This window comes from Ambystoma mexicanum, chromosome 1p, assembly GCF_040938575.1.
Source record: "Ambystoma mexicanum isolate Mex_15411 chromosome 1p, UKY_AmexF1_1, whole genome shotgun sequence".
Classification (NCBI taxonomy): domain Eukaryota; kingdom Metazoa; phylum Chordata; class Amphibia; order Caudata; family Ambystomatidae; genus Ambystoma; species Ambystoma mexicanum.
The window spans coordinates 1,019,811,987-1,019,823,594 of NC_090921.1; the positions used below are offsets into that span (position 1 = coordinate 1,019,811,987).

General features: G+C 44.8%; 1 protein-coding gene across 1 annotated transcript; it reads right to left on the minus strand.

Annotated features, from left to right (window-relative positions):
- Window positions 1-1,457: 1,457 nt before the first annotated feature.
- THAP11 (THAP domain containing 11) lies at window positions 1,458-5,694 on the minus strand. Its single transcript, XM_069655377.1, has one exon. The coding sequence runs from the start codon at window positions 5,577-5,579 to the stop codon at window positions 4,803-4,805; it is 777 nt and encodes a 258-aa protein (XP_069511478.1). The 5' UTR covers window positions 5,580-5,694; the 3' UTR covers window positions 1,458-4,802.
- Window positions 5,695-11,608: the final 5,914 nt, after the last annotated feature.

Here is an 11,608-nt window from a genome sequence, read left to right on the forward strand (position 1 = left end):
CCACACTGGGTCATAACTTCATTTAGTTTCCTAGACTTTCTTTTGTTCCACGGGTTTTAGAATTCTGTGCACATAGACACATAAAACAATACGGCTGCTTCAACCTTTTAGTGTAATATCGCTCAGCAATTCCGTCTCCAACATGGTATCGGACTTGAATCTTTTCTTTCAAGGATAAACTGCTTCTCTTAAAAGTAAAATACTGTAGATTAGCTAAGCATAATGCTTCTGAAACGCAACCGTTTACTATACTTGTATATTTAATTGCGAATTGCAGGGTATGGCATTCACTAATATATGTGCATATTAGTTCTTCTTGACTCGTAGCATCCTTGCTCAAAACGCATATGAACACCCGTTATAAATTCTACAAACGTGGCAACACACGAACTCTACAAACATGGCAAGTCATATAATCCCGTTACTATCATAGTAACTGTGCAATTAAGGCGACGTTAGCTCACAAGAAAACACCACTCAGTCTAAATACGGCCGCTGTCATCTAGCACTTGCACACTAAAGGAAGCTGTTGCAACATTTTTCGTGCTCAGTTGAGGTTTTTACTTTAGGACAAACTGTGTTATGGTGTATGTTTCCTACCTATGTGATGACGTCATCCTTGCCGGAATGTTGTTATGCCTTTGAGTGGGTGAATGTTCCAGGGTGCGAGTTGGGAGTGAGCCAATGTGTGAGATTGGTCTGTGGTGGCTACAGCTGTGTCCCCTCCCTAGCCACAGTCGTGCCTCCTATAGCGGACATCAAGAGTCACTGGAGTATTATTGTGTATATAGTGTATAATAAAGCTTCCCTGGAATACCTAGAACTCCATGGGTGGACTGCTTCGAGTCACTTCCTCGGGGACCCAAGCACGACAAACTGGCAGCATAGAATACAGACGCTGCCATCAAAACAGCCAATACAAAACTGTGTACAGTGCTTTAGTTTTATGTATGTTTTGACATTATAAACCAGGAACGTGGGTGAGTTACTATCAATTTCTTTCGAGATATTGCCACAGGTAAAACTATTGTGCACATCATGCCATTAAGTCACAACCACGTACTAGTCGATGTTTATATTCACTTCATGAGCGTTCCTATCTTTCTTTAGAGCTGTCACTTACTACCAACAATCTAGTTTTCAGTGTAAATGATGTACCCATATCTTTTTTGTACTTTTCCATGTTTGGACACCTAATGATTGCATGACAATGTGACATTTAGTGCTTCATATCGATTGTGGATTTCACAATGAATTGCACACCATTAATGCCGAGGATTAGCATTCACTACTGGGTTTGTCTAGGACAACAAATGTGAACAAAAGCTGCTTGCCTGAGTTGCACGTGTACATCAAATGTAGCCACCCAGACTGTGACTTATCCCTTCGACAATTAAAAACACTGCAATATTGAGACTATGCAGAATATGAATTGCGTTTAAATGGAATTCTAAATATAAAATTTAACACGATTTTATTTAAGCAAACATATATAATCTTTACTAATAATACTGAAGTTACAGACTTAAAAAAAAAGACTTACATTTAAAACATCTTAAGGTGCAGCGCCTGGAGTCACAAATCTAAAAGATGCATTAACATAGTATCCGGTAAATCCCTTCAATAGGTGATCCTTTCAAAAGGTATTATGTTTGTGCAACACAAGTCAAACAAATGAATGGACTACTGTAAATGCTGCTAGGATAGTATTCAATATTTGAATAAACCAGTACTAAAATATATTTTAAAAAGTCCTTATGTCCAGAATACAAACAATTGCATGAATAGCGTAAAAAAATTACATTTTAAAAAATAAAGTCCTAGCAAAGCGGTGGCAAAGCATTTCGAGCCTTTTAGGTTAAATCTGCTTCCTCAGTGGCAGAGAAAAAGAAATTGCTTGAAAGCAGACATGCAGTGCTTGTAGGAACGAAGCGTCAATTGAAACTTTACATTTGTTGAATCCAAGACATTGCACCCTTAAGGGCACAATTATCCATCGCTTTGTCAGTGATATGAGGGGCCCTTGTGCGGTCGTCTTCTGGGATTATTTAACGGTAATTAAATATCCATTATCATTGCAATTTTTTATATTTGGAAGATTTTAAAAGTGAATTAGCTTGAATCAAATGATATGAAATATTGCATTTTCTCTCGTTAATAGGCCTAAAACTAAGACAATAGCTTCCTGCGCAATTTCCTAGTTAGCGAGTGAATCTAGCTCATGGTAAAAAAATAATTATTAGAATGCATTGTTATGACACCCTTCGTTGTTGACCCCACAATTCAGCCTGCATGCTGGACACCACGACAGCCACATAGCTAGAAATATCAACAGCTGCTTTCGTTTCCTTTTATTCCAAATCTAATTACCTAAAACAAAACACCAGAGGTTCATGGCACAAACAAAAGAGAATGGTGGTTGATGGAGGATCGATGGGAATAAAAGCCAACAGGGCAACATGGGTGTAAACAAGAAAAAAATTATATATATATATATATTTTTTTTTTTAAAAGGTTTCAAGCTATTCTGTACAAGAACCACCCAGAAAGCACCTGCTACAAATTGGAACTGAATCTTGACCACAGAAAGGAATGCTCATTTGTTCACCGACATGGCAAAACGTGCAGCACCCAAAATCCACCAGACAAGCATGAGCATTGATGGCTACAAGTGTGGTAAGATAAAGTTGTCATGTAATGCCATTGCCTGCAGTGGACTAAACCGCGCCAGCGTGATACAACAGGTGGTGAGAGATCGCACAGAAGGTCCCAGTAAGCAGCAGCAGAATGCCAACTCTCGGCTCCCCTCCACCTCTACTCCGGTGTATGTCAGTCAGCAACATGCACCCATTCTCATTGCAGTTTACTTCAGAGCGCAAAGAACATCAAGCGATAAGCGACTCGGAACAGCAACATACCGGATCATTGATTTTCATCAATAGATGAGAGTGTTATCATGTCAGTATACAAAACCGTGCTTAGTACGGGTACTTTTTGCTAGTAACAGCATATAATTACAGGATACAAATGCTTTTTTCTAATGTTTATTCGCCAAAGTACACTGCGAAAAGCACATGAACTCAAAAAATAGAATTCTTTACAACTTAAAGTACCACACAATTAACTATGACTTTAAATAATATTTAAACAAAAAAGTAAGGCCAGCCAGCCTAAACCGACCAACCTCGCCCATATCGTGTTGAGGAAATCTTACATGTACCAGGACTTGGAAAGCACAATAAAAAGTTGCACTATAGAAAAATTATAATTGGCTATATTCCATTGCTTTACACATTTGCCCCTGGTCACTCGGCGTATGTGGCTGTAGATTTAGAACTGAACATATCACTCTCTCTTTGGGCATCTTGGATATAGAGGGATATTTTGTAACCCGCATGAAGATCTGCATCATCCCACTGTAATTAATTCTAAACAGATTAAAAATCATGCAATAAAGCACTCAGCTGCAAAGGAATGCCATGGTTTTCACACTTGTGCACGCTAATTACTTGTTGCTTTGTATGTTGCGAAAGGAGGACAATTGAAATCAATTCAGCAAATAATTTCAGCCAGGTTTCAATTTGCAGAGGACAAAACATTAGCGCTCCACACATTCAAAATACTTTCGGAGTAAGGGGCGATACAGAAATCCAAAAATTGAATGCTGCTGTATTAAACCCGGTGTGCGTTACTGCGAGAAAACACGTTTCCTTTTTGTTTTCCTTAAACAGAAAATGTGTGGCACTTACAAAGGCAGCGTTAAAAAAAAAAAAAAAAAGAAACCGTCTGTGCTGGGCCAGCAAGCACCATAATCTCTATAATCCAAGTGTTACAATTAATTCTGTAATATTGTCCAATACTCAGACAAATGTGTGGCTTGTCAAGCCCCCGCCGCCCCCGTGTTCGTGAAACAGATTAGGAGACCACAATCAAAGCATAGTGTGTGTCCTCCATAGTGTGGGGATTGCGAGGAGCGAGGTGACGAAATCCTATTCTTTTAGTACTAGTCACATGACAAATATAAAGTTCTCCGTCAAAGGGTCTTCTATTGATTCGGGTTGCTTGCCCGTCGGAGTAACACTTGTAGTCTGACTCAAAATCGTAATGATGTCTGTGTAACGTTCCAAGTGCTTACATCCACCAACAGAACAGGCACGGGGCAAGAGGAACCACCTGTCACAGCATTCCTGCGCTTCTCCGTTTGAGGATGGAATACGAGTGCAAGCCCGCTTTCCTCTTCGAGTAGTGCACGGTTAGATGTATTTTGTTAGTTTATATCTTATATCGACCGGGGTATCAGGGAAAGTATGTTCTCCCTTGATAGTGAGGGGGCGAACAAGTTTGTCGCATCCGGTATAGCTTTTAGCGCTTCAGGCGCCACTGTCACTTCCACTGAAACCATGACACTGTCAAACCTGCAATTGTGCCATGCAGCGAATTTAATGATAGTTATGCCCCGGCGCAAAGTCGAACAGGCTTTGACATAGAAATGAGACGCCAGTACATGTGGCCAATTTCTTGGAGAGTATGGCTGGCTCCCTGGTGCCATGTGTATGCCCCCATGCAGAAAAAAATGGGGCAGCTCTTATGTCTAATGGGCCACGTACTTTTTTAGAGTTCCTCTATCTAATGTCCCAGGGATTTCTTGTACCGGGTTCCCCATGAACCCCAGAGGATCAGGCCGGCACAAAGGTGCAATACCCTCACACTTCTCCCCGAAATACGCACACAATAGTCCGAGACAAGGAGCGGCTGGTTTTAAGAGATTTCTAATGCCCCGCGCCCCATCAGCCTTAGGACCCTCACATGCAATGGTTGGAGGATAACAACAGTCGGTCCTTGTGCCGTATCTCCTCTCTCAGGCGAACTTCGCTGCCCCGGAGGTGGCGAATGCTGGCTTTCATCTCTTTCATTTTCACTTGCATTAGGGCGATAATATCTCGCTGCTCATTGAGCTTTCGCAGCAGCTCCTCGGCGGTGGTTCCCGAAGACAGAGAGTATGAGTGGTCGGCGGAGGCTGCTCGGGCGCAAGCAGGGGATCCCAGGCGCATCTCCTCATTTAGACCATCCTCATCACGCATAAGCAGCATTCGGAGGGGCCGCGACACGCCCGCTCCCAGCAGCGCAGCCGCCTCCGCCTCCGCCTGCACAGTTAGGTCGATGGGCCGTGTATCATTGTCACCCACTACTACCACTTCCACTTCGTGTGCCTCCTCGGGAGTTGGTTCGTCTCCCGGGCCGTAGTACAGTACAGGAGGGGGCGGCTGAAGGGCGAGCTGCTTGCGGCCTCGGCCACCCCCTCGGCGGGTCCGGCGCTGCTCATTCACACCACGCAAAGGAAAGATCGTAGGCACGCGTAAACTGTAGGTTTTACGGCCACCGGGGAAATGCAGGCTGCAAAGCCGGTGACCCGTTGTAGGCTGGAAGGTACTAAAGCAACCACTGACGCCCGCGCGGGACACATTCTTTAGCCAGAGCCTCCGCAGCTCTGGGTCCTTGGGAAAGGTGTAGAAGTGCAGCCCCTTGTCTCGGTGTGAGTTACTATAACAGCCAGGGACGCAGCATGTGAAACCAGGCATGGTGACAGTCCAGGTGGGGCCCGGGCCCTCGGAGCAGGTACCGCGGGGCCCAAGAGCAAAACCAGCGGCCGAACCGGAACTACATGTCCCACAATGCTAACAGCTTCCGGTGACAGTCGAGAATATGGCCGCTATTCCACGTAGATAATGAACTGCATATCCCACAACGCTAACCGCTTCCGGGAGTAAGTTGAAAATGGCGGTTGAGAATGCCGTAATAAATAACTGCACGTCTCACTGTCTTAAATGCATTAGACCCAAAACGAAAATGGCGTCCGTGAGCATGAAAGCGAATCATTACAAAGACATTAAAAAAATGTATTTATAGGATGCATACAACTTGCAGTTACATTTTACGAGATTGAAAACTAAATTCCAAGAGCTAAACTGATTATTCTGCTAGAAAGAAAATTGATTAAGTAGGGAACTACCACAGAGTTCTAATTTAGTTGTTTATTGGAACGCTGTTTAGGGAACTCATTTCCCCACAAAGGTATAGTAGAACTTTGTGAATTCCCCACAATACCACTTCCGCCGCATTCAAATGACGCATTGAAAGTGACGTTTGCACTGAAATTGAAAAGTACATTTCAAACAAGAAACAAATGATTGCCGACACAAATTGATTACATACAAGAAAATTAAAGTTCATAAAATAGGTCGAAAAGGGAGAAGAATGTGCTAAAAACATCATAACACATTTAAGGCTCCTGTTGCCTCGCCAAGGGAAAAAAAAGTGCCAACTCGGTGTAGCTGGGACATTGTGCAGGGATTATGTATCCTCGCCTGCTGGTTCAGCCACCTGATTGGCTGAGGGACCTTCCCCAGATGTAAAGTGTTGTGGTATAACCAACTTGAGTTCTATAGAATAAAGTTAAACAATGAACTGCGCCACAAAACAAGAAATACAACGGAACACTTGTGGTGTATTTTAATTCTGTTCCACAGCCTGACACGTGTTTCGAGCAAAGCTCTTCCTCTGAGGCTGTACATACATAGTCAATTACATAGGAAGTTCCATATGACATTGATTATTATATCCACATAATTCCATCTTAATCAAGGGAACAGAAAAGGGGGGGGAAAAAGGGGGGGGGTGAAGTGTAGGTGCCAAATGTATGGGCATGATGCATGCATAGCTCTCAACCATTTGAGTCGCAAAAGCGGGTGAAAACACCCGATTTTGTTTTTGGCGGGTGAGAGGCCCATTGAAATGAATGGGCCTGCAGGAGGCTTGGCGGGTGAGTCCACACTTTACAAGCGTGTGCGACTGGGGATCTGAACTGCCCACTGGGGGGTGGGCGGGCCCCGGGCCCCCACAGTTTGAAGACCTCTGCCCTAGACCTCACCTCCCAGAGGGTGCAGCGGATACACCCGAGATCGATGACAAAATGATCACATTCATGAGCAAGTACACCAAGGACGTGAGAAAAGGACTAAATAGGTCCTGGCGATCAAACCAGGACAACATTTCCTGACATGACAGGGCCTCTCACTAAGATATTCCAGATTGGAGAAGAGGCCAGAGAAAAAGGAGAACCAGTGGACCCAGCGATTCTCATCGGGTGGGCCCATAGGGCAATATTTATGTTGGGTAACGCCTACCACGTGATCACCACGGAGAGAAGAAGATCTCTTCTGGTAAAGATAGACCCGGAACTAAGTGAACTTGCTTCTTTGGAGTCGGCGTCGACCGCAAAGGGAAAGCTCTTCTGAGATTCCTTTATTAAAGAGTTAACAAAGTTTGCTAACTCCTATGCAGCGGCACAGGCGTCACTCAAGAGAGTGTTTGGTAGTCAGATTTTCGGGAGGGCCAGCAGAGGCAGGGGTCGCTCGGCTGGCCGATTCCACTTTAACAGATCCTACCAGGACAGAACGCAGTGGCGAGATCAAGAGGATTGAAGACAGACCCCTTTCTTCCCATCAAGGGGCAGAGGAAGGGGTAGAAGCTGGCAACATAGAGAGCATCAACAAAATACCTCAGGTGAGAGCGAACAGCCCACGATTAATTACCCCAGCAGTAGGTAGGAGAATAGAAGAGTTTACAAAAAATGGGCACACTATATCTGGGGATACTTGGATAATAGAAACTGTACAAGGTTTTCACATAGATTTTCTAGAGACACCTCAAAAGAGGAATCCTCCAAGGGGTTTATAGCTAAACAGAGAAAACAAATGATTACTAGAGGAATAGCTGAGAGGGCTAGAAAGCAAAAATGCCATAAGACTAGTAACAGATTCCTCAAGAGTTTACATAAGCAACATGTTCCTTGTGAAAGGAAAACACAAGGTAAGACCAATTATAAACTTGAAGGGTTTAAACGAATTTGTGGTGTACAGGCATTACAAGATGGAACGGATACACCTGTTAAGAGATACCTTAATTCAAGGAGATTGGCTCGCCAGAATAGATCTAAAGGATGCATATCGAACTATACCCATAGCAGAGGAACATTGCAGATTCTTAAGGTTCATCTGGGGAGAGTCGGCATGGGAGTTTCGATGCCTGCCCTTCGGCCTGGCATCCGCACCATGGTGTTTCACTAAGATCATAAAGCCAGTGGTGACGCACCTCAGGAGTCAGGGAATAACACTCATAATATACCTAGACGAAAAATGTCTGATGTGTCAGGAGAAAGAAACACTACAGGTACAGGTGTAGACGACAATAAAATTGTTAGAGGACCTGGGTTTCCTAATAAATTGGGAGAAATCCAAGATAGTACCGGAACAGTCAATGGAATTTCTGGGGTTCATAGTGGACTCTATTCGGGGATCTCTCAGCCTTCCCATTGCCAAGGTGGACGATATAAAAAAAACAGTTAAGACACCACATGGATGCATGGAACGGGAGTGCCATTTTTGGCTCATCCCCGGACCTGGTCATTGAATCCGACGCCAGCAGATGGGGCCAGGGAGCCCGATGCGGGAACCTGTCGACAGGGGGCAGGTGGTCGGATCAGGAGACGACTCTCCATATCAACAGTCTGGAGTAATTGCAGGGTTTTTCGCAGTGAAATGCTGGACTCAAGAGAGGGTACAATGTTGTGTCCTGCTAAAGATGGACAATGTCTCGGCAGTCAGGTACATAAACAGACTGGGTGGGACAAGATCCAGACTACCGGCAGAATTAGCAAAAGATTTCTGGGAACTCTGTCTTCAGAGGAAAGTGTCAGTGATGGCGGAGTACCTTGCGGCCATCAGAACGAGGTGGCCGATTGGAACTCCAGAAACCTCAGGGACGCCAGCGATTGGAAGCTGGACGAGGAGGTGTTTCAAGAATCAATGACTCGATGGGGACCATGCCAGGTTGACCTATTTGCATCGAGACTGAACTAACAATTAGCCTGGTTCTTTTTTGTTTGTTTGTTTGTTTGTTTTATTCATTTATAATGCGCACCAGACCCGAGGGTAAGAGGGCGCAGCAGTACAGGATATGCGAGGCATATGTTACATAGTTGCATAATTACACATATATTTAGAGATATATACAGGCTGTATCAGTAATACAGTGAATTATATACAGGATATTATATAGTTTGCAGGTAGTATATCAGCAGCTAGAGATCGGTCCCAGAGGCAGAAGCGACAGGCGCCTTACTGCAAACATGGGGCCAACAGAAAAACTACCTGTTTCCTCCTTTCTCCATGATAGCGAGGACGCGAGGACGGTAGACCAGGTGAGGCGGCAGAAAGCATCGCTAGTTCTAGTTGCGCCGGATTGGAGGGGTCAGAGGACTTAAAGTTTAATTTGGAAAAATGTGATTTCTCTAATTCTTTGAAAGGCTTTAGGATGGATTTACTTTGCCAGATTTTATTAAGAGAACATTTATAAGGTTTAGCCCTTTTGGAAACAGAAGGGACAGAAAAGGTTACATGTTCATCATTCCTGTTGGAATACCTTTGATTTTGTGGAGGATATGGGAACCTAGGTGTAAAAAGGTTAGTTTCTTGGGTTCAACACGAAGGAGAGCCACTCTTTCAGGCTTTACCTTTTCACCCTTAGTAGGGGATCGAGATGTATCAAAATGGCAATACGCCAATTCCTTCTCTAAGTCTGGGTTAACTGTATCCGTCTTCAAGGAAAATTACAGTGTCTCACCCTGCGCAATCTCCCCACCTCCCTGGGCCTTGTCTCCAACCAAGTGATCCTCCCGCAGTACACCACCCCTTGGTTTGGGATCAGGAAGCGTCTGTCCTCTCCTGGCTACCTGGAAGGAGACTCTAGGTAGGGTTTTAGTGGGGGATCCATAGATTTCACTACCCAGGGTAATGGTGTGTTTTGTCTATTCCTCAGGTGGGTGACAATTGGGTTTCCAAAAGGCTTTTAAATACTCCTTTAAGCAGCTCCCCTCTTCCCCTAGCACCTTCCAACACTATACCTCTTATCCCAGCGGGGCCGCCTGCCTCAGCAGTCAGATGTCCACGGGATTCTTATATAGCCTATTCCCCTTTCGGGCTGTGCTCGCTTCTGTTTGGTTGCCACAGGCTGTCTGTGATCTGGTGTCCGTTTTCCCCTTAATTGCGGAAAGGTTGCTCACCCTCTTCAGAAATGCAGCTGGTCGTCTCTCGAGGGTGTGCCATGTCCGGGAGGCGTTTCTCTGTGGCTCCCAGCTGGCCTCTGTTTAGCAACTTGTCTGCTCTGATTCACAAGAGAGAGATCCAGGCAAGGGTGGGCTGGGAACTAATAATTTTGAAAATGGCCCCATATTACACATTTTCAGCCAGCACATCCCTTTATCTATGAGAACATTTGGAAATACCACACATAAGAGGCTCAGGGTGCAGAGGCCTACCCGGAAAATCTCCAGAGTTCCCCATAGGCCAGTCCACCCCTGGATCCGGGTTGCAGCTTAAGTCGGTCGCTTCTTAAGGTTGTGACGGTCATTGCTTTATGGGACTTGTAGGTACCCCCAGATATCGCAGTCAGCTCTCTTGTGCAGAGCTTTCCTCTGCCCATTTCTCGGTCCACTAAGGAGAGCGTGAACCAGTGCTCTTCCCTGTTGTGTCCAGTCTGGCTTAGGGTTTGCAGAGTTTCTTTGGGTCTGCAAGACGCTGGTTCCTTCTTTGCGGACTGATAAACTTTGTAGCTTTGCAGTGAATGGGTAGGACTCACGTTGCTGCTTAACTACTGCATAGACACATCTCGGTCATGCCTCAGAGAGATGTAGGTGGCAGCACAGTGTGAAGTCCTGATTTTGACCAACTCTGGGACTTCTACAGAGGTCTGCCACTGGTCCCTTCAGGGGTAAAATAGTTTGTTCTGCCTCTTCCTCAGAAAGATCTTCCTCCTTCTTCTGTACAGCAATATCTCATCCTCTTCTTCCACTCCCACTTTTACAAACACCACTGCTGTCACTACTTCTGTTCCTTCTGCCAGGACAACTCCTGCTACTACTGCTACCAATACAACACTTTCCTCTACTGCTTCTAAAATCCCTGCAACCAAGCAACTCTAGTCCTTCATCTCTTTTATGGACGACATGGTTGTGAGATACAGAAAGAGGACTATAGTGCTGTTTCTGGCCCTCTGTTCTTATCTCCTCTATAAGGGGTTTCCTCGTCCCAGTTCCACCTACATGTAGCTTTGCTTGTGTGGTTTTTAAATTGGTCGAAGTGGTTTGCTTTAATATCTATGACACCAAAGCAGTGTCTAAAAAAGAAAATATAGGGACGTAACCCCTGGGTTCATCACATACCCTTTTTGTCAACTCAGCGGCTTCCCCTTCTAAAGGGGAAAAGGGGACGATAGGATCTCTGCTGTTTTCATATAGTCTGGTTTCTCAACAGGGAGTGTGCCTAACTTTGGGATTCTTCCTCATTGGTTCATCTATATTATGCAAGACATCCATTGTGAAAATTGGGGAAGTTCGCTCCTAATTATTAAAGGGACTGGTAACTTGGGGATTATTGAGGCCGTTACCCAGACCTTTGTTCCAAGAATAGCGATGGCGACTTTAGCCACTGGATGCTTGCGGGTTCCCCATGTAAGCACCCAACATCTCTCTTCCCAGTCTTCCTCTAATCTT